Below are 24083 nucleotides of genomic sequence, written 5' to 3'. Positions count from 1 at the left end.
GGCATCACTGATGGCACTGGCAGGCATTGCTGATGGACACTAATTGCCACCTGCCTGGGCACTGATCGCCATCTCCCTGGTTGTCCAGGGTGGCATACCTTTTGGGGTACCTTTTGTGGGCATCCGTGGGGGGGGGGGGGCTGCGCTGATAAACAATCAGCACAGACCCCCCTATCAGGAGAGCCAACGATCGGCTCTCCTCTACTCACGTCTGTCAGACACGAGTGAGGGAAATCCGATCAATGGCTCTTCCTGTTTAACTGAACCAGCCTATAGTAAAATGACGGCCGGGGCAGGAAGTGGTTAAAGAACTAGTAAATTTAAAGTGATTAAAAGGTCTCTTTTTTTTTTTTAAATAAGCATGTTATACTTACCTCCTCTTTCTATCTAAAATAATGGTCTATTACATTTTCTTTAATATTCCTGTATAATCTGTTGTAGTAGATGTAGCAATACCCCCAAAGGAGCTGCTGGTTAGATTTGGGCTTTGACTGCATCCAGAGAATATCCATTCGCAACTAGATGTTCACTCAAGTTGGACAGTCCTTCTCTCACAAGGCCTAGCAGCCAACAAGGTGCTTACTCGGGAACAAGTCTCTGCCACAGACGTTGTTGTAGAACATACAAGATAATGTCTCTGCCACAGACGTGGTTGTAGAACACGTAGGGAAATTAAACTTGAAGAACACTAGTAGGATACCTGGATCTTTCAGACAGCTTGGCGATATCCACGAGACCAGATTCTCTTGAGTACTTCAGCCCTTCCAGGCTCTTACTAAGAAACCAACCCATACGTGGCCTTCTTCTGAAGAGTCCTCCCCTGGAATGCTTGAAATCACTGGGTCTCTCCCAAACCGGAGACGGCACCCAACCACCTCAGAATCCCTTTTAGTTTCCTTGCCTCAGGCTAGCCAGCCCCGAGACATTTAAATCGGGTGGATCCGCACCCCAGGCCATAGCCTTCCTGGGGGCTGGTCAGGAGGACCAGGACCATGAAGTCAGTACATCATTCCGGACCGGAACCCCGAACCACGTGATGTCCTCATCTTAAATACCCTCTCCCAGAATGCACAGCGAGAGCACCACTCCCACTGGGCGGGCTCCGAGAGGGAGTAACTTAAGCACCTAACCAGACCATAGTTCCATGCCTGTCAGAAGAGACAGTACCCCTTGTTGCCAGGCTGAACATCTCACAGTCCAGTCAGACGGATGCCGAAGTATAAAATTAAGAAAATTATACCCAAACCAAACTGCAGTTCAGGCATAACTTTAACTTTGATAAAACGCATAACGCATGCTCTTCATAGATTATTCAGCACTTTAGCCAAAGAAAGCATACGTAATGCAGTTGGCAGTTAGTCTTCTGTGACATTAGCGTAGAAAAGTTAGAGGTATGCAGGAAATGCTATCTCACCCTTCATCTCATATATTTTTAGCTCTGATAAGTTGCTAATTGTTCATTTTTATCGACCCCATTATTATATACCAATATAAAATTTAGCTTATTACCCCTTTAATTGTCAAATATGTCTTTTGTATATTGCTACTTCTTTTACTTAGTACCATTGTATGTGATATTTGAAATGAATACATTGTTGTATTTTTTATACTGACAGTTAATTAAGTCTTAAAAATTGCTATTTTATGTTCACATAGTATACATTTTCATAGAAATGTTTTATATGACGCATAAACCATAGAATGTGTACCATTATATCTAGACTGGACATAATCATTGAAGGTGGTACACAACATGGCGTAGGCTTTAACATCCAGGAAAACCTTGCTTGACTATACCATATATGGTTGCTCTAATGTTGGATAACCTTACCGATTAAGCCTGAAGTACTACATTTTAAAGTGAAGAAAGTGCAGTGAAGAGACATGAAATAAACATCCAATCATGTGTACAATATTTGAACAAATATAGCCTCTTCTGTGCATGACTTGATGTTTGAAGTGCACACAGGTTCATGTCAAGTCAAACTACTGCCTTCACTTCACGTCACACTTTAGTAAATCAGGCAGCCTGACATTTGTAGAGGATGGAAATGAGATGACTAATGAAAAGAATCAATGGCCACTTTTTGGGCAAGTTCCTTGGCCAAGAACGTGACATGATGTCCATTACCCTACTTTGTCATTACATTTCAGGGCCATTCAATAAGGCATTTGTGACAGATTTCTGGTGGTGTGTATAAAGACAAAGGCTGTGCACCAAAATCATGAAAACCCTGTGACACTTTTATTGTAGCTACCGACATCTGAGATAAATTCACGTACTTATTTGTCACACTATATGGCGCTATTGTTGAGACAAATATTTAATAAAATGGTGCCATACTGGCAATAAGGAGAGTAGAGGATTGTTTACTGTATTGCATTTGTAATTGTTGTGTCGCATCTTTGAGACAATACTACCACCAAATCTGTCTTTAAATTTGACCTATGAATATAACTTGCTCTCCTCCTTCTCTTCCTGCCTCCCTGTTACACAATTGGAAAAAAAAAACACAAGTTAAAATAATAAATACACTTTTTAGTGAATTCTTGCCTCGGCAAGGATGACATATGCAGTGTTTCAGTGACATATACAGTGGATATAAAAAGTCTACACACCACTGTCAAAATGTCAGGTTTCTGTGATGTAAAAAAATGAGACAAAGCTAAATAATTTAAGAACTTTTTCCACCTTTTAATGTGACCTATAAACTGAACAACAACTTTTGTGTGTAAGCGCCTGTGTTTACACATATTGATGGTGTAGGGCGTGCAAGTATAAACTATAGTGTGTATAAACTGAACAACTCAGTTGAACAACAAACTGAAATCTTTTAGGTGAAGGGAAGTAAAAATAAAAAATAAAATAATATGGTTGCATAAGTCTACATTCCCTTAACTAATACTTCGTTGAAGCACCTTTTTGATGTTATTACAGCACTTAGGCCGCGTACACACGGGCGGATTGTCTGCCCAACTAAGTTCGTCAGACAATCCGACAGACAGTCCGTCCAAATTTTGAATGAACGGACTTGACCACACACGTTGAACAGACAGTCCGCTGAAAGCGTGCACGATGACGTGTACAGCACGTACGACGGGACTAGAAAAACGACGTCCAATACACTGCAATTCAACCTTCGGCCGTGTAAACCCTTTCTGAGCATGCGCCATACTTAGTCCGTCCAACTTGCCTACACACGAGCGGACTGTCCGCTGAAACCAAGTTTGGACAGACAAAACCAAGTTTGGACGGACAAAATTACGGAAATTCAGAAAGACAAAGTCCGTCAGACTGTCCGCTGAAAAAGTCCGCTGAAGCCCACACACGAGCGGATTGTCCGCTGAAACACGGTTCAGTGGACTAAGTTGGGCAGACAATCCGCCCGTGTGTACGCGGCCTTAGTCTTTTTGGGTATGAGTCTATCAGCATGGCGCATCTTGACTTGGCAATATTTGCCCTCTCTTCTTTGCAAAAACATTCCAAATCTGTCAGATTGCAAGGGCATCTCCTTTGCACAGCCCTCTTCAGATCACCCCACAGATTTTCAGTCGGATTCAGATCTGGGCTCAGATTGTGCCATTCCAAAACCTTAATCTTCTTCTGGTGAAGCCATTCCTTTGTTTATTTGGATGAATGCTTTTGGGTCTTCACGCTGAAAGATGAAGTTCCTCTTCATGTTCAGCTTTCTAGCAGAAGCTTGAAGGTTTTGTGCCAATATTGACTGATATTTGGAACTATTCATAACTCCCTCTACCTTGACAAAGTCCCCTGTTCTATCTAAAGAAGAAAAGCCCCAAAGCATGATGCTGCCACCACCTTTACACCACCAGACTTCACGGTGGGTATGGTGTTCTTTTGGTGATAAGCAGTGTTGTTTTTGCTCCAAACATATCTTTTGGAATTATGGCCAAAAAAGTTCAACCTTGGTTTTATCAGACCATAACACTTTTTCCCACATGATTTTGGAAGACTTCAGATGTGTTTTTGCAAAATGTAGCCAGGCTTGGATGTTTTTCTTTTTAAGAAAAGGCTTCCATCTTGCCACTGTACCCCATAGCCCAGACATATGAAGATTACGGGAGATTGTTGTCACATGCACCACACAGCCAGTACTTGCCAGATATTCCTGCAGCTCCTTTAATGTTGCTGTAGGCCTCTTGGCAGCCTCTCTGACCATTTTTTTCTCTCCAATTGATGATGACTGTCTTCACTGTGTTCCATGGTAAATGTAATGCCTTGGAAGTTCTTTTGTACCCTTCTCCTGACTGATACCTTTTTAACAATGAGATCCCTCTGACGCTTTGGAAGCTGACCATGGCTTTTGCTGTAGGATGCGACTAAGAAAATGTCAGGAAAAGCCTATTAGAACAGCTGAATTATATTTACGGTTAATCAGAGACACTCCTATTTTTAATTGAGTTTTAGCCCACGTTCACATCGGGCCGTTTTGACACGCGATTTGACATGTCAAATTGCTAGCAACGCCACTGTCCGAATCGGTGCAACGCAGACTCTGCGGTGCCGTGCCGATTCCCAAAAGTAGTTCCTGCACTACTTTTGGTGACTTCAGGAGCAATTTCAAAGACACCTGTGCAGGAACCCACACAGATGTCTCTGCAATCGCTGCCGAGGTCGGACTGACATGCGGGTTTGAAATCGCGCAAGTTCAGCTGAACTTGCGTGATTTCAAACCTGCATCAGTGTGAACCTAGGCTTAATGTGATTGCTTAATTCTGAACACAGCTACATCCCCAGTTATAAGAGGGTGTGCACACTTATCCAACCACATTATTTTAGTTTTTTATTCCCCCCCCCCCCCAAAAAAAAAAGATTTCAGTTTGTTTTTAAATTGGGTTGTACAGTTTATAGGTCACATTAAAGGTGGAAAGAGTTCTGAAATTATTTATCTTTGTCTCATTTTTTTACATCACAAAAACCTGACATTTTAACAGGAGTGTGTAGACTTTCTATATTCATTGTATATGCATATCTCGTGCATGCCTAAACACACTGTGGGGGTATATGACCTATTAAAAACCTGCAGCATGTCTTTGCTTGCCCCCTCACCACCAACACTGAATTCACAGAAAGTAGCAGGTCTTTGCCAGTCTATAGGACCTGGCAATGGTGCACAGAAAGTCTGCAAATACGCCAGATCTCATGTCAGGTAGGCAGTGGGGAGCAGAATGGAGAAGAATACTTTTGGCTGCCAGGAAGACAACACTGGACCCCACAGATTGGTACGTATATTTTTTGGTTTCACACGGGGCCAATTATCAGGAATTAGGAATGTAATTGTTGCTAGGAGGTAAAGAACATGGTGTGGTTAATATGATTCCATTACCCTCCCGACGTCTGCAAATAGCTCTTCTGTCTTTAAAGGATAAGTTCACCTTTCATAACATGTTGCATGTTGCGCCCATAAACATTCCCCCCGCATTCCTCTTCTCTCCCCTCCGCTAGCTGTCACGATTTTAAAATCAAATTTTAAATCTAGTTGAGCAGGACTCCGCCCGTCTGTCTGTGTCATCTTTTCACATTCCTCTGTGCATGGAAAACTACAAGATCTGATGTTCTATCAGATTACCACTACCCATCAGATCGTGTAACGGAAGTGACATTCCGAACCAAAAATACTTACTGCTCATGCGCTATGTGGTCCACAACGCTATGCATTCCAATTAATTCATGATCTGATGGGTAGCGGTAATCTGATAGAACACCCATGCAGACCTCTTACTATACCCAGCTACATCTTGAATTTCAGAGTAATTTTTGTAATAAAGTGGCCGTATTTAAATAAATATAGTATATTGACATCTGTGATACTGTTTTGATGTTACATTTTGAAAGAAGATGGATGCCAGCAGTAGGTAGGTGGTGGAGGCCATGATGGTACACCCCGCACTGCTTAGCACTAAACTTTTAGGCTTTCAAAATTAAACATCCAAACAGCATCACAGATATCAATATAATATATTTATTTTATATACTCACTTTATTGCTAAAATGGCTCTGAAATTCAATACGTAGCTGGGTGTAGTAAGATGTCTGCATGGGTTTTCTTTCAGATTACTGCTACCAGTCAGATTATGAAGTGTATGGAAGGCAAGTATTTTTTGGTTGGAATGTCACTTCCGTTACATGATCTGATGGGTTGTGGTAATCTGATAGCACACCGCCATCCTTTGTGGCCGTTGGCTTGTAGTTTTCAATGAACTACCAAGGCGCTGCAGAGTCCTGTGGTAGTTCATTCTCTCTTCCTGTCAGATTGCATGTGCTTGCCCATATGGGATGTAAGGGCACACAGATACACTGACGGGGTGCTGGAGACCTGTGTGGTATCAGCTATCCGCTGATAACTGGTGCAATACTCCAGGAACAAAAAATAAGTGTGAACTTATCCTTAAGGCTGGGTTCACACTTAAGAACGCAGAGGCTCACAGCAGAAGTCCAGAGTGTCTCCACTGTTTCAGGTCCGATTTCAGCCCGCATTTTGGGCTGAATTCGGACCTGAATTGGACCAAAAGATGCACCGGGCTCCTGTGCAATTTGCACTGGAGCCGCTGCAGAGATATTTGAACCAGCTCCATAGAGAGCCGGCCACAATCTCCTGCTATGCGAATTGGATGCAACAGAATCTGCATCCAATTCGCACTGGTGTGAACCCAGCCTTAAAACTTCACAAGAGAGCTGACTAACAGTTCTGTCAGAGCTTCAATAGGTGGATTCATATACACCTTACCGATACATGAATCTGTTGTAAGTTCTGCCATTTGTCACACTACCGTGAGCCTCTCTACGACACTCTTTATGAATTCCAGGTTTAATTATTGGCTGCAGTAAAATGGGATAATCTATGTTCATGGGCTTATGGTATTTTATATTTTCTTTTAATATACTACTTATCACCCTTCCTGTATTATGCAAGATGCTTCCTATAGGCAATTATTGCAGCTACACAAGAATAATTTCACTTTAGAAGACTGTCATTTACATTAATTAAAAGATTTCTTGAGGACTAAAGGCTATGACTCTGAAACTGCAGATAAGGATGACCAGAAACATTAATGAGGTATCATGACGATATATCTCTACTCAGAAAAACTAACCAGACAGATAAAACTATGTTTTAAAGCAGACTTGCACTTCATATTCAGTGCATAAAAGTGTAAAAAATCTCTTGTGGGGGATAAAAAGTTAATATTATAGTACTACCTTTCCTTCAGGTTTCAAAGTGCAGGGGGTGACATCATCATGTTGGGGACAAGATTCTGGGGAAGGCTGAGTATTCCAAATCTCATAAGATCTTGCAGCACAATGCTGGGAGCATGGGGTTAACACCTGTAATAATGGTGTTCTCTATGTGCATTTCCTTTATTTTTTTTCAACATGTCCTAATATTCTTCTTTTTTTAAATATATATTTACATGTAGACCAGGCTGTTCAGCAAAAGTGACAGTTACAAGAGTTGAGACAGGTATGTCAATCTGGTGTTTTATGAGTCGCATGCGACCCTTTCACCCCTTTCTCCGTGGTATAAGAATTAAAAAAAACAAAAACAAATGCGCTCTCAGCTGTTCTCTAGTTGATAAATCTTCCTAACATGATTTTGCAGCTAAATTCTGTGGAAAGTATGTTATGCCCCCTTTCTCTAAGACAGGGGTGTCCAACCAGTGGCCCGGGGGCCACATGTGGCCCGCGGAGCCATCTGATGTGGCCCGCGACCTCCTGCTCTGGAATGCCGGGTCGGCAAGCCCAGATTGTAGGTTGCCTACCTGCCATGCCTGAGCATCAATGTTGTGAATGAAGCCAGCGGTAGAGAAAGCAAGCAGCTGCGGAACAAAGCTGCATAAGCCAATGCTTCCTGTATAGCACCGGCTCCTGTCATAGACGGAGTGATACCAAATGCACTCTGCCTGGGACAGCAAGTTTATTACTAAAATCACAGAGTATATAGGGACATATCTGTTCTGCAGTGGTTACTGGGCTGCTTTCAAACTGATGTGCAGGTGTAGTGCAGAGCACCTTTGGCTTACCTGCACTGAGCCATAGACTTCTGGTTTTACCTGTGGGATTGGTGCACTTTCAGAAAGTGCACCACACCTGCAGGATATAATAGAATTCTATGGCAAAGTACAGCTAACCCATAGGAAAGCCACAGGTGCACATGTATAAGTATGTATAAATGTAAAAGCAGCCTTAGGTCCTTTTAACATGATCAGTCTGACCCAATCACACCCTCCATTCACCTCTCTGGAGCAGCAGATGTAAACAGACTTGTGTCCATTTATACCTGCCTACCTCCAATCGTATCTGCTAAAAAATCAGAAGTGGATCCAGTATTTTCCATTTGAACTGATCAGAGGGCTCATAGAGAAGAGTGGGCTGTGTCTGTGTCCCCCTTGCATAGGCAGAGTGGACGCGGAGCTGTCATCTGCCCACTCTGCTCATTGTGGCCCGCAACTGGTTACAAAGTCGCTTAAAAGACCCTCGCTCTTCAAAAGATTGGGCACCCCTGCTCTAAGACATTAAAAGAGGTAGGCACAGGTAGAATATTTTGTTATTAAAAAACGTTTTCCAATGCAAAAAAAAAAAAAGGTGGTGAATGTGCAACTTTCCTTTAATGGCTGTTGTGCATTAGTTGCACAAATTATTCTGTATGTAAAATAAAAACATTTCTGGGTTCTTTTTTAAAACACCAACGCTAAGTTATCATATTTGAGACTACAAAAACAGTACATGACTTTACTTAACAGGAGATTTTTGTTATTAGTTTACTAGCAACAAAAAAATTGTTATACAAAATGCCATAGATCTTAGTTGAAGTGAATAATTAATAGAGAGATGGGGTGCCTCATTAATGGAATCATAGAGACAGGCACCTCTATAGAGAATGATATTAACTGCTGTTTTATTAATGGGCTAACTATCCATAAATGATGTGCTTAGCAGTCAAGATTAACACATGGAATTGGCATTCATTCCCTGTATCATCACACATAAAAAGTAATAGTCTGTCTAGAAACATTAAAGCTACATCTGGATACAATGATGTCTCTAAATACAAAGATGCAAACAGCTTAGTAAGGAAATAGTGTTCTAACCTATGGCAAGTTTCCTTATGGAGTTTTTGCATTTGTCATTGGTTGTAGCAAGGTCATCTGGCATATACCCAACTTCTAAAAGAAAGCACCAGAACTTGTTTATATTGGATGTCAATGATTCTCGCGTTAATGGCTACATTTTGCAAAATTTAGAAGTCAGTGGTCTATTCTAAGGAACCAAAGGATACATTCTTCAATAACAATAGGTCCACCAGCATGTGATAAAATGTTACCGCAACCCACAAACTAAAACAGAAGTTTTGGATGGGCTTCATATAGATGAATATTTTGTATTCTTACATACAGCCACTAGGAGGAGCATTAAGCTGGCCATAGATGGCTCAAATTGTGGTCAGTTCAGCAAGTACCAGCTGCAATCCATTTATGGCCATTCACACTTGAAAGAAGTCAGACTAGGTTCACACTGGTGTGTGGAAAACGTTGCATGTGATTCGCACAGGAATTGCACTGCATTCTTGTACATATCACATACAATGTCTGTGTGCTACGGTTTGAGCCATTCATTTTGTATGGCTCAAATCGGATCGCATCCGCATCAAAATGGTGTAGGACCTTTTTTTTTCACACCCATGTGATGCAATTCTGGCAATCCCACTGCATTTTGTGATCTGATTCGGGGAGGCCTTAATCTAACATTGACACCCATGACAGATTGCATGGACGCCATGCGATTGCAGAGCAGTGCGATGTGATGTGGGGAAATGCAGCCAATTTTGTGTGTTTCCCGCATTACATCAGTGTAAACCAGGGTTCAATCTAATGATTGGATGCTCTCGAATTGGAATGTTGGAAAATTTTAATTCGATCAGCACCTGTACTTATCAGTGTATTCTGACAGCGGAGACTATACTGTCAGAGTACAATGGCAAAGCAGGGAGGACAACATCCACCTGGCTTGTGTGGACAGGGGATTTATTTTTATTTTTTTACATCAGTCACTTGGTGATGGAGAAATACAAGATCCATCTATGGCCAGCTTTAGACTCCTTCTTAAATGTTTTTGTATATCTCCTTATCTTGAATATTGGAAAACACTGTTGTTTACAGGGCTGAATAGCTAAAACTATAATTTATTTAACATGTAAAGACTCAGTTCACGCTACTGCGATGCCATATTGCTGTGATTTTCAGTGCAATTATGTAGTGTGACTTTAATGCAAATTGGCTGTGTTCTTGCATATTCTATGGGGCCAAGTCACACTGTAAATCACACCAAAGTAGCACAGAAAAGTTTTTCAAAATCATGCTGAGTCACATTAATTTGAACAGGCACCATTGAATATAATGTGATTTCCCTTGTCATGCGATTCTGTTGCATCAGAAGTGCGAACCAGCACTAATGTATAAAAGCAGTAAATAAGCCCCCTTTCTCCTCTACTTCTATCCAGCTCTATTCAATTTTCATAGACTAGTGTGTATGAAAGGAAGCAACTTTTGCTTTGCTCCCTCCTTAGAAAACCCATGTATGTCTAGGCTACCCAATTAGGGCACCACTCATAGCCTTCTTACATCATAAATGATAACCTGTCTGAAAGTAATGCAGGCATTTAAAAGGGGAAAAGGTTGACAATTTCTAAAAAGATTAGGTTGCATTTGTCAAACACAAGGCCTGCCCGCCAGGCCATTTCATGTGGTCCTCGCACATAAATTTATATAGTCTTACATATACAACAGGCCCTTTGAGGGCAACCATAATGCTGATGCAGCCCGCTATTAAATTGTGTTGACACCCCTGGATCAGTTCAAAGACTGTGAAGAAGCAGGGAGGCAAAAAGAACTTGGGGATAAAGTCAACCAGATCTGGTGACTTTCTTGGATGGGAATTGTTAGCCCCCTCCTTCATGTAAGACCTTGTCATGTAAGTGGAAAGGCATTATTAAAGCAATGATAATCCTATTGATACTCTATTGATGTGTCTCATGTATCCTATTGATATCATATCATTGTCCTATTAAAGTCCTGTCCAATACAAGCTGGAGGGGTATTAGTGGAGGGTTAATGAGTCTGAGGCCAAGTGAAGCCTTGTCCCTGTTATCAGCTCCAATGGCTTTCCAATAGGTATAAAGAAGCAAATTTACATTGCCCTGCATGTAAAGGAAAGAGCCATTTTTAAGTCAATTTCCACTTTTGCAGTCATATTTAAATCTCCCACCACTATATGCTTGTTATGTGTTCCAATGTACACCTCATACCTAAAATACTTTTCAAAAAATACCTCTTACCTTTCTACTTGTTTCTTTGGAGCATGTTTATACATAGGACTCTATAGGCAACCCGAATTGCTCAGAATAGCTATCAAAGTGAAATTCATTTTTTTGGGGGATTTTTTGTTTCACATACAATGCACCACCCAGACAGACAGTCTGCACATTAAGTTTACAATGGAGAATGAGATCTGCCAGTAAAGTACAGAATGGGTTAATTATAGTAAAAATACCTTCCCACTCCCACCCCCTCCCTAACATTTAATAGAAGGAAAAGCTATAAATAATTGTTTAAATCTTGCCAACCAAGTAACGCATATGGCAGCGACATACATATACTGTACAGTACATCCTTTGGTAGAAATGTTTCTGTGCTGGGAGCATGCTCATTGCACACTTCCAACACTAAGCTGTTGAAAACAGCTTCTGGTCTCTGTTTCTGATCAGGAGTTGGTGATGGGCTCCCAATCATGTAACCACTGTAACATCCAATCACAGTGATCACATGATCAGGAAGTCCATCCCGCCTCCCAGCGATAAGACTCACTTAAAGGGCCAGCTGGAAGGGGCGGGAAGGTGTTAAGCATAAAGAAATCAAGTAAAAATGTAAGCACCATTTTTAAACTATATTTTTTAAAGTTATGCTATGTAAATGGAAGCATATAACAAATATAAAGTATGTGTTATCCAAATATGGCTGCGAAAATGGAAATACAATTTGAGGTTTGGCCCCCAGTACACATACTGCATGCACTGGAGAAAAAGGCTGACTTCAGCATTTCTGCACCTGCAATGCACACAGTTATTTTTAAACCTTTCTTGTTCTGGAGCCAGAATAAGCCCACTGGACTAACAAAAAGGTCATTTTTATTTACATACACAAAGTAAATGACTATCTCATATACAGTCTATGTATATAATATATATATATATATATATATATATATATATATATATATATATATAGAGAGAGAGAGAGAGAGAGAGAGAGAGACTGTATACACAACCTTTTAATTTTTCCTTTGCACATAGATATGTTTTCCTTTATTTCAAAAAATAAATCATTGGTGTTTTTTTTTTTTTGTTTGTTTGTTTTTGTTTTTTTTTAAATTAATGAAAGTCATTTTTTATTTTATTTTTAGGAAACTTTGTTTAGGTTTTTCACACTAAGGTTTCAGGGCTGGTTAACACTTCTATTGTGGTAAAATGCCTTACTCTTATGCCTTGTTTTACTGCACAGGAAGTATCAGTTCTCCCCAGTGTTGCACTTTTAAATGGCAGAGTGCTGTTTCTTTGAACTTTATTGAAATATCATTGTGACATGCCATTCTTTTCAATGCATCACAGCTGAATTTCAGGGCCAGTTTATACCACAATTTCTGCCTTCTGGATGCATTTAAGCATGCACATTTTTTATGCGTTCCATTGCATTTTTTTGATGCATTCGGGTGCATTTTTCCCCTCTTTTTTTCCTTCATCTCAGCTGAGGACATGTGTTTTGATGTGTTCTTGATGTGTTTTGTCACATTCTAGATGCATTCCATACATAAAAAAATGCAACATGTTCCATTCTGTTGACTACACTGGAACACACTGCACTAGTATGAACGAGGGCCATTGGAATCCATGTTGAACACTGTCCATGCATTTTTGATGCATTTTTCTCTGCAGAATTGTGACTCATTTTGCCCTGTCTAGCTTTAGTACATAAACCCCAATGTGTATCTATTGATGCACACACTGTAGGGAGCCACGACTCTAGTCCCTGCATACAAGGGTGGCTCCATTGGATGCTACAAGAGAAAGAGCCGACCTGAAATCAGGAAACCCTAGGCACCGCTCATGGCATCAACCGAAACTGGAACATAGGCAAGGTTTAAAAGATAAATAAACTACATACTCTGTAAGTGGTTAAATCAGCAACTGAAAGTGCTTAACGCTTCCCGACCGCCTCACACAGATATGGAGAAGGGCACGTCCAGGCAGATTAACGTACATTGCCCTTTAAGAATCGGCTTGCGGGCGCACGCTCCCGCCGGGAGCTCCATGACCATGATCGCGGGTCCCGCAGACTCGATGTCCGCGGGCATACCCACGATCGTCTCACAGTGAGGAAGAACGGGGAGATGCTAATGTAAACAAGCATCTTCTGCCTAATGACACTGACACTGATCACAGCTCCCTGTGATCAGGAGCTGTGATCAGTGATGTATCACACATAGCCCATCCCCCCACAGTTAGAATCACTCCCTAGGACACACTTAAACCCTACAGTGCCACCTAGTGGTTAACCCCTTCACTGCCAGTGACATTTTTACAGTAATCAATGCAATTTTTTAGCATTGATCGCTGTATTAATGCCAATGGTCCCAACAATGTGTCAAAATTGTCTGATGTGTCCGCCATAATGTCACAGTCACGATAAAAATCGCTGATCGCTGCCATTAATAGTACAAAAAATAAAAATGGCATAAACTATCCCCTATTTTGTAGATGTTATAAATTTTGCACAAACCAATCAATAAACACTTATTGCAATTTTTTATTTTTTTTACCAAAAAAATGTCGAAGAATATGTATCGGCCTAAACTGAGGGAAAAAAATATTTGTTTACACATTTTTGGGGGATATTTATTATAGCAAAATATTAAAAAAAAATGTGTTTTTTAAAAAATTGTCGCTATTTCTTTGTTTATAGCGCATAAAAAAACCGCAGAGGTGATCAAATACCACCAAAAGAAATCTCTATTTATGGGAAAAAAGAACGTCAATTTTGTTTGGGAGCCACATCACACGGCCGCGTAATTGTCAGTTAAAGCGACGCAGTGCCGAATCGCAAAAAGTGCTCTGGTCAGGAAGGGGGGTAAATTCTTCTGGGCTGAAGTGGTTAAAGTATAAATTAGAGGCAAAACTTTTTTTGTTGTTTTTGTTTTGGATAGAGTGGAGAGGGATTAGAACGCCTGTCAGTTTTTATTGCTGCCTGTGCTCCTGTTATGGAGATTCACTCTCACTGTCTGTCCTGTTTACCATTAGCATTGAAAGTGAAAGTTTGGGTTATTCCCAGAAGAGTCATAAAGGGGGAAATCTTCCAATGGGGACACTAGTTCTGGTGACCTGGGGGTCCCCAAGGGATTCGCTTAATTTGCAGGGATTTCCTCTCACTTCCTGTCTAGGTTATGGGACAGGAAGTGAAAGGAAATCTCCGCAATGGCAAAAAAATCTGACAGGGGCTATAACCCTCCCTTACTCTATCCAAAATGGAAAAAAAAAAGTTTGCCTTTAGTCATTTTAAAAACTGAGAGTTTACCACTTGCAGAGATCACAGCCCTCCCCCTGATAATGCATTCTTGTTCAATAATTTTTATTGTAGGCATATCAAAAAGTATACATGTTATATCCTCTTGTATCAATACACTCCTATAATTGTTGTTACTATTTACCGTATAACGCAGATACCACATAATACTGTTCTATGACACTTCCTTAATTGCATTGAAACTGTATGTTCAAACTTCCAAATAAAACTTTTGTAAACAAAAAGTATCCAGGCTAATCTAAGCTGATCTAGGGTCACCATTAACTCCCTAGGCCAGTGATGGCGAACCTTGGCACAACAGATGTTTTGGAACTACATTTCCCATGATGCAGTGTAGCTGAGCATCATGGGAAATGTAGTTCCAAAACATCTGGGGTGCCAAGGTTCACTATCACTGCCCTAGGCCAACACAATGGCTGATTGATTACACAATCATGTATCTCCTGGTGCCTGTGCAGTTCCTCACATATTTCTGACAGAGACAGGCCCCTACTGCGGCCTCTTCCCTTGTGACGTCCTACAAAGTTACAATGTACAGTCTGATCAATTCAACTGTGAATGCGTACTGTATGTGCAACCATAAACAAACTATGACTTGAGCAGTATGTTAATGGCTATGAAAGACTAGGATGTATGTTCATCATATGAAGTGTGTTCAGAATTGTCAGTAATAAACGTTCTGTAGGCACTGTAGACATCAAAGCACCTCAGTCACTTCTTCCGTAGCAGCAAATTATGAAGCATCTATAAGCACTGTATTATTAAATCGGTATTGGTTGACTGCCTCAATAAGAGCACCAACATAACATACTGCCATTCCTGCCCATACTAAAATAAAATGGATCATTTAGTATATACCGTATGGATTGTGTAGGTATTCAATGACATTGAGGCATATATCTTTGCCTGGCAAAAGCCTTGCTAATTTTAAAAACACAAACATCCAAAATCCTGTTGCAGCCAGGACACTGAAGACAAGAGTCCTAATAGTGAGATACTGACCTTGTTATGCTAGAAGAGGTCACCTAGTAGCTGGATGCCTCATCAGTTAATAGGCCTTAGTCGTTCACTGTTCAGCAATCAAATTCTTATTTGTATTGTAATATGACATGCTTATCCTAAAATACTATCCAAAAAAGAAAAAGGTTTATGTCAATCTGTATATGCAACTGATAACTATGGCATTTAACTTTGGACAAGTGTAGGATTTTCTGGGATTCATGCAGCCACCTCCTACAATTTCCTGTTTTTCTGAATATGTTCTGCTCTCTGAGCAATAATCATTAACCCTGTATCCGACTTGTAATGAGCATGCTCAGAAGATCAGACATCCAAATCTCCAGCCTGCCAACACCTATTTATGTCTACAAGGGAAATATTATATCATAAGATAACCATACACTATACAATCTGATTGTTCAATCTCCTTTAGCTCTACCATTAACACATGTGTGCTCAACCTGTGGCCCTCCAGCTGTTGTGGAACTACAAGTCCCATGAGGCATTGCAAGGCTGACGGTTACAAGCATGACTCCCAAAAGCAGAGGCATGATGGGACTTGTAGTTCCACAACAGCTAGAGGGCCACCGGTTGAGCAGCCGTGATTGTAGTACAGGGGCCTGCCTGATTTAATACTAAAGCAATTAACTTATTAGGTATATCCTCATATTACATAGTTTTTGTAAGAGATTGTTTAGCATATACGGCTTAAAGATTGTGCAATCTGATGGTACAATCTACAATTTTACTGTACACTTTACAATTAGACTGTATAATGTATGGCAAGCTTAAAACTGGCCATACACTATACAATCTGATTTCACAATCTCTGTATAATCTTATTTAGCTTTACCAAAATTATGTAATGTAGGGACAAACCTAAACAACCTTTGTGTCAAACAGGCCCCTCATACAACATGATTGATGGTAAATCTGAAGCCAATTGTACAATCAGCATGTATGGTCACCTTGAGGCCTCCTTCACACGGCCCTTTAGCTGCATCCACTAGATTCCAGCGGAGAGAATTTTTTCCACCCAGAATGACAGGTGCATGTAAATAGCGGCAGCCGCTAAGCCTGTAGAAAGTGCTGACAGCGGCTGTCGCTGTTTGAATGTAGGTGCATACCAAGCAGGCACCTGCATTTAGGGATGGGTGTCGGAGCCTGGAGGCAGTCAGATGTGTCCAGGTTTAGGCTTCCACCCCTTACTGCAGCTTTCTATAGGCTGACCAGCCGCTGCTATTCACGTGCACCTGTCATTCCAGCTCCAAGAATCCGCTGATCCTGGCTGCTCTATCCAGTGGATGCAGCTAAAAGGCAGTGTGAAGGAGGCCTTCCAAATAAACTACAAACAGATAAACCAGACGCTCTATAAACTATGCAACTCTGCACCCAATCAGAAGAGGGCTTACTTTAAAGAATACATCAAAGTGGTTGTAAACCCATATATATAGATAGATAGATAGATAGATAGATAGATAGATAGATAGATAGATATAGATCTATATCTATCCATATATATATATATATATATATATATATATATATATATATATATATATATATATATATATATATATATATATATATATATATATATATATATATATATATATATATATATACACAGATATATATATATATATACACAGATATATATATATATATATACATATATATATATATATATATATATATAGAGAGAGAGATAGAGATAGAGATATATAGATCTCTCTCTCTCTCCCTCCCTATATATATATATATATATATATATATATATATATATATATATGTATATGTATATATGTATATGTATATATATAGATATATCCAGTAAATTGACTGACCCCGAGTGATATACAGAAATGAAACAAATCCTCCCACATAAGCTGTACATATTTACACCCGTCTTTTCGCTACAGCCATTCAAAGTGCAGAATTTACACACGATTTCTCAGCTCTAAAAAGCTGGGGGCGGACAGCTGAAGTTACATCAGTGAGGAGAGCTCAGAGAGCTGATTGGAGGGAAGTGACACACCCCCTCCACACAGCACAAAGGGACAGAGCTGAGGCTGTCAATCAGCTGCAGGTCCCTCCCCTGTCATAAAGTTTCTCTTGGTGTCAGGAAAACCTGATAGCAGAGGAACCAGGCAGCAGACCAAATTGGCACTCAGTGCTCTCAATTGAGCCAAGTACACAATATAGAGGCATATGCTTTGTTCATATTTCATTTCTGAGGTTAACAACCACTTTAGGTCCACCAAAGAGCCTTTCCTTTTGGTAATCTCCAATTTTCAGGTTAAAGCAAGTGGAGCTGATAATGGACATGTCAATGGGGTCAGCACCTCCACTAGTAGTTCCAATAGTGGAACCACACATAAAAGGGTGACAACGCTGCTGTCCATACAAAGCACAGAATGTAAGCGTTGTCACTACTAATGAAAGTGTGGGGAAGGGAAAGGTTGGTATACTGACAGTGGAGCAGAACGCAGAAGACAAATGAGAAGAAGGTATAGAATAAGGAGAGATATGCCTCACTCACAAGGCAGTATATGCGCACAATGACGCCAGCCAATTCTAAACCACTAAAGGCCAAGTGAACGCACCATGTGCCACATGAATGCCTCATCCCAGACTTACACGTAAACAGCAATAGCGTATAATCAGCAGCGGCAGTGCCGCCAGCTACACACTGTTGATATGCACACATCAGCCCAGTGCAGCGGCAGCGATGAGTAGGGTCCGTTTATACTGTATGCTGCAAACGTTACATGCATAGAGCATATGGATTTCCACTTTGTGTGGGATTTTCCTGCCTGCAAGATACTATATAAAAAGACAGCACAAACCTTTACAGTGAAAAATGTGGTCAAAAATATTTTGATGATGTTTTGTTCTTTTTTTTCTATCCAGTGCAATAAAAAGCACAGGTCAATGTACATAATGTGAATGAGCCTTTAGGCCTGAGCATTAAAAGGGGTATCTGGCATTTCCTCTTTTCTTTTTTTTTTTTGTTGCCACAAAGCACCCCTCCATGTTAGCCTGTGTGCCCATGACATGTATGCACTTAGAGGCAGCAAAAAGACCCACAGCCAGTGCATCCAGGGGCAGCAGCGTTTTTGGCAGAAAAAAATGCTTGACGCATGTAAACGCAGCGAAGGTGCAGCGCTTGGGTGTTAATTCACTTCAAAAGCCAGAATAAATGATTATTCCGGCCAATTAAATGAATTGACGACCAAGCAAGTCTAGATGCGTTTACAAATGTTTTTTTTTTTTTTTTCTGCCAAAACACTGCTGCCGATCAAGTCATGCGATCGCCCTGTGTCAGCGACAGCTGCAGGGGAGAGAAGGGAAGACTGACAACATTGGGCCACAGATGCCTATGGCTGACGTCATAGCTCCAGGCATTACCAGCTGTTGATCAGCAATCTCTCCCCTCCCCTGCAGTGGCCGCTGACTGACAGTCTTAAAAATGTTCCCTACCACCCTTCTAACACCTATTCATACTTGTATAAGAAAGATGTATATACTTAACTATTTTCAGCCAGCTCCAGTGATATAACCTGGCCTCCCCGTGTCAGTCAGGGGAAGCTGCAAGGGAGAAGAGGGATGGCCGACAACAGATGGGTCATAGTTGCTTATGAATGATGTCACCACTCCAAGCATTACCAGCTGTTGTTAAGAACTCTCTCTCCTCCCCTGCAGCTGCAGCTGACTGACGCAGGAGAGCTGGATCACATGACTGGACCAAAGCGGGCTGAAAATAGGAAAGTATATAGATCTTTCTTAGCATAGGTGTTAGGAACAGAGTAGGGAGCATTTTTAAGACTAGTTTTATACCCTGGAATTTTCTTTTAAGCAGAGTTACAGCTGGAAGTGGAAGGTGACAAAGCTGTTGCTCCATACAAAGGCAGCGTTGTCGCCCTATAATAGAAGTAGCGTTGTCACCCTATAATAGAAGTAGTGTTGTCACCCTATAATAGAAGTAGCGTTGTCACCCTATAATAGAAGTAGCGTTGTCGCCCTATAATAGAAGTAGCGTTGTCACCCTATAATAGGGGTAGCGTTGTCGTCCTATAATAGAAGTAGCGTTGTCGCCCTATAATAGGGGTAGCGTTGTCACCCTACAATAGAAGTAGCGTTGTCGCCCTATAATAGAAGTAGCGTTCTGCCCTATAATAGAAGTAGCGTTGTCGCCCTATAATAGAAGTAGCCTTGTTGCCCTAAAATAGAAGTATCGCTTTGCCCTATAATAGAAGTAGCGTTGTTACCCTATAATAGAAGTAGCGTTGTCGCCCTATAATAGAAGTAGCGTTGTTGCCCTATAATAGAAGTAGCGTCGTCGCCCTATAATAGAAGTAGCGTTGTTTAACTATAATAGAAGTAGCGTTGTTGCCCTATAATAGAAGTAGCGTTGTTACCCTATAATAGAAGTAGCGTTGTTTAACTATAATAGAAGTAGCGTTGTCGCCCTATAATAGAAGTAGCGTTGTCGCCCTATAATAGAAGTAGCGTCTTTACCCTATAATAGAAGTAGAGTTGTCGCCCTATAATAGAAGTAGCGTTGTCACCCTATAATAGAAGTAGCGTCTTTACCCTATAATAGAAGTAGAGTTGTCGCCCTATAATAGAAGTAGCGTTGTCGCCCTATAATAGAAGAAGCGTTGTCACCCTATAATAGAACTAGCGTTGTTATCCTATAATAGAAGTAGTGTTGTTGCCCTATAATAGAAGTAGCATCATTGCTCTATAATAGAAGTAGCGTCATCGCCCTATAATAGAAGTAGCGTCATTGCTCTATAATAGAAGTAGCGTTGTCACCCTATAATAGAAGTAGCGTTGTTGCCCTATAATAGATGTAGCATTATTGCCCTATAATAGCAGTAGCATCGTCGCCCTATAATAGAAGTAGCATCGTCGCCCTATAATAGAAGTAGCATCGTCGCCCTATAATAGAAATAGCGGTGTCGCCCTATAATAGAAGTAGCGTTGTCGCCCTATAATAGAAGTAGCGTTGTTGCTCTATAATAGAAGTAGCGTTGTCGCCCTATAATAGAAGTAGTGTTTTCACCCTATAATAGAAATAGCGTCGTTACCCTATAATAGAAGTAGCGTCGTTACCCTATAATAGAAGTAGCGTCGTTACCCTATAATAGAAGTAGTGTCGTTACCCTATAATAGAAGTAGCATTGTGGCCCTATAATAGAAGTAGGGTTGTTGCCCTATAATAGAAGTAGCGTTGTCACCCTATAATAGAAGTAGCATTGTCGCCCTATAATAGAAGTAGTGTTGTCACCCTATAACAGAAGTAGTGTTGTGGCCCTATAATAGAAATAGCACCATTTCCCTATAATAAAAGTAGCGTTGTTGCCCTATAATAGAAGTACCGTTGTCACCCTATAATAGAAGTAGTGTTGTTGCTCTATAATAGAAATAGCGTTGTTACCCTATAATCGAAGTAGTGTTGTTACCCTATAATAGAAGTAGCGTTGTTGCCCTATAATAGAAGTAGCGTTGTGGCCCTATAGTAGAAGTAGTGTTCTCGCCTTATAATAGAAGTAGCGCTTTGCCCTATAATAGAAGTAGCGTTGTCGCCCTATAATAGAAGTAGCGTTGTTGCCCAATAATAGAAGTAGCGTTGTCGCCCTATAATAGAAGTAGCGTTGTCGCCCTATAATAGAAGTAGCGTTGTCGCCTTATAATAGAAGTAGTGTTGTCCCCCTATAATAGAAATAGCGTCGTTACCCTATAATAGAAGTAGCGTTGTTACCCTATAATAGAAGTAGCGTTGTTGCCCTATAATAGAAGTAGCGCTGTCGCCCAACAATAGAAGTAGCGTTGTTGCCCTATAATAGAAGTAGCATCGTCACCCTATAATAGAAGCAGTGTTGTCGCCCTATAATAGAAGTAGCGTTGTTACCCTATAATAGAAGTAGCGTTGTCACCCTATAATAGAAGTAGCGTTGTCGCCCTATAATAGAAGTAGCGTCGTTGCCCTATAATAGAAGTAGGATCGTCGCCCTATAATAGAAGCAGTGTTGTCGCCCTATAATAGAAGTAGCGTTTTTACCCTGTAATAGAAGTAGCATTGTCACCCTATAATAGAAGTAGCGTTGTCACCCTATAATAGAAGTAGCATTGCCGCCCTATAATAGAAGTAGCGTTGTCACCCTATAATAGAAGTAGCATTGTCGCCCTATAATAGAAGTAGCGTTGTCGCCCTATAATAGAAGTAGCATTGCCGCCCTATAATAGAAGTAGCGTTGTCGCCCTATAATAGAAGTAGCATTGTCGCCCTATAATAGAAGTAGCGGGTAGGAGAGTTGGGATAAAAGTTAGGGAAAACAGTGAAGAGTGGGAATCAGGTATAAAATAAGACTTATTGGTCAGGATAAAGTTTATGTGACAATAATGCCTCCCTGTACCCCACAGACAGGCAGGAGGGGGGCACCATGTAGTTGGAAGCTGATCTCATGCCAGCACTATGTACTGAGGCAGACATGGCTGGCATGTGCCAGCTGGAGAAGTCAGGCTGCTGTGCTCCCCATCCCAGCCCTCAGTGCTCCCTATCCCAGCCCTCATTGCTCCCCATCCCAGCCCTCGGTGCTCCCTACCTTCTGTATGGCAGCTGGAAGACAGGATGGTGTTAGGAGGTCGGAAAATGTAAGGCAGGTAACGAGAAAAGCATTTCATCTTCACATGAAGAGGGCAGCCCGTTCAATCCATGTCAGGCAGTGGTGTGTCCGGGGCTGTGCACGTCTCCGGTGCAGGCAGACCCCATCCTTCCTTCACAGATCCACTACAACGTCAGCCTCCCATTCCTGCAAGAGGACTGTCTGCTCCCTCCAACTATCACCGCTCCGGCAGGCTGGCCAGGCTTCCTCTTCATTGGCTGGAGCTGTGTGGAGCACGATTTGCTGACTAAGTCAGTGCTGCCTGCTTGTAAACACATCACTATCCATCCCTTCTATGTAATCTCTTTCCTCCAGACACACTCCAATCTGGGGAAAGGGAGGCAGAGGGCTCCTCAGGGTGCTGCTTACACCAGGCATGGAGAAGAGGGCAACCCCACACATCCTTCTCTGGATGGAACACACTTATTTCTATGCCTCTCATTGCACAAGGGAAACTTTGCATGTATTATTTTTTTGGCTAGCATAAGGCATTGTTTCTTTCATTTATACCAATGATGAGGCATAATTCCCGCCAATAACACCAATTATAGGACCATAGGTGTGCATCCCAGAGCTTATGTGTGTATGTATATATATGTGTGTGTGTGTGTGTGTGTGTATATGTGTGTGTGTATATATATATATATATATATATATATATATATACACACATATATATATATATATATATATATATATATATATATATATATCACAAAAGTGAGTACACCCCTCACATTTTTGTAAATATTTTATTATATCTTTTCATGTGACAACACTGAAGAAATGACACTTCGCTACAATGTAAAGTAATGAGTGTACAGCTTGTATAACAGTGTAAATTTGCTGTCCCTTCAAATATTACTTTTATTGCCAGTGGTTTAGACATTAATGGCTGTGTGTTGAGTTATTTTGAGGTGTCAGTAAATTTACACTGTTATACATACTGTACACTCACTACTTTACATTGTAGCAAAGTGCATTTCTTCAGTGTTGTCACGTGAAAAGATAGAATAAAATATTTACAAATTGTGAGATACTATATATAATATATAGCAATAGGGCAGTGGATTTTGTACACCCACTACTTTACATTGTAGTATGCAGTATGCCAGAACAGGCCTGTTCTGAGTGGAACCTGTCCTGTTAAACCACTGTATGGTCTTGGCCACCTTGCTGCAGCTCAGTTTCAGGGTCTTGACAATCTTCTTATAGCCTAGGTCATCTTTATGTAGAGCAACAATTCTTTTTTTCTGATCATCAGAGAGTTCTTTGCCATGAGGTGCCATGTTGAACTTCCAGTGACCAGTATAAGAGAGTGAGAGGGATAACACCAAATTTTACACACCTGCTCCCCATTCACACCTGAGACCTTGTAACACTAACGAGTCACATGACCCCAGGGAAGGAAAATGGCTAATTGGGCCCAATTTGGAGATTTTCACTTAGGGGTGTACTCACTTTTGTTGCCAGTGGTTTAGACATTAATGGCTGTGTGTTGAGTTATTTTGAGGGGACAGCAAATTTACACTGTTATACAAGCTGTACACTCACTGCTTTACATTGTAACAAAGTGTAATTTCTTCAGTGTTGTAACATGAAAAGATAGAATAAAATATTTACAAATTGTGAGATACTGTATATAATATAGAGTAATAGGGCAGTGGATTTTGTCAGTAGGTCAGAGAATGTTGCTACGATATTATGTTTTATTTTTTTATTATTTTTTTAGGCACCCTGGGGGGCCTTTGGTGAAAT

The 24083-nt window shown here is 40.8% G+C and overlaps 1 protein-coding gene across 1 annotated transcript in view; it reads right to left on the bottom strand.

The window, feature by feature from the left end:
• The window catches only part of PPP2R2B (protein phosphatase 2 regulatory subunit Bbeta), a 500138-nt gene extending 477631 nt beyond the window's left edge, over positions 1–22507 (bottom strand). Inside the window, exon 1 of the mRNA XM_077472980.1 lies at positions 22266–22507. Coding sequence (XP_077329106.1) covers positions 22266–22344 — 79 coding nt within the window. The 5' untranslated portion in view covers positions 22345–22507. The remainder of the gene's footprint in view (positions 1–22265) is intronic.
• Positions 22508–24083: the final 1576 nt, after the last annotated feature.

The sequence above is a fragment of the Lithobates pipiens genome, unplaced genomic scaffold, assembly GCF_037356315.1.
Source record: "Lithobates pipiens isolate NorthernLeopardFrog02 unplaced genomic scaffold, aLitPip1_a1.2 Scaffold_8, whole genome shotgun sequence".
Lineage (NCBI taxonomy): Eukaryota > Metazoa > Chordata > Amphibia > Anura > Ranidae > Lithobates > Lithobates pipiens.
Note: the sequence above shows the minus strand (reverse complement) of the source record. Positions and strands in the feature narration are given on the sequence as shown.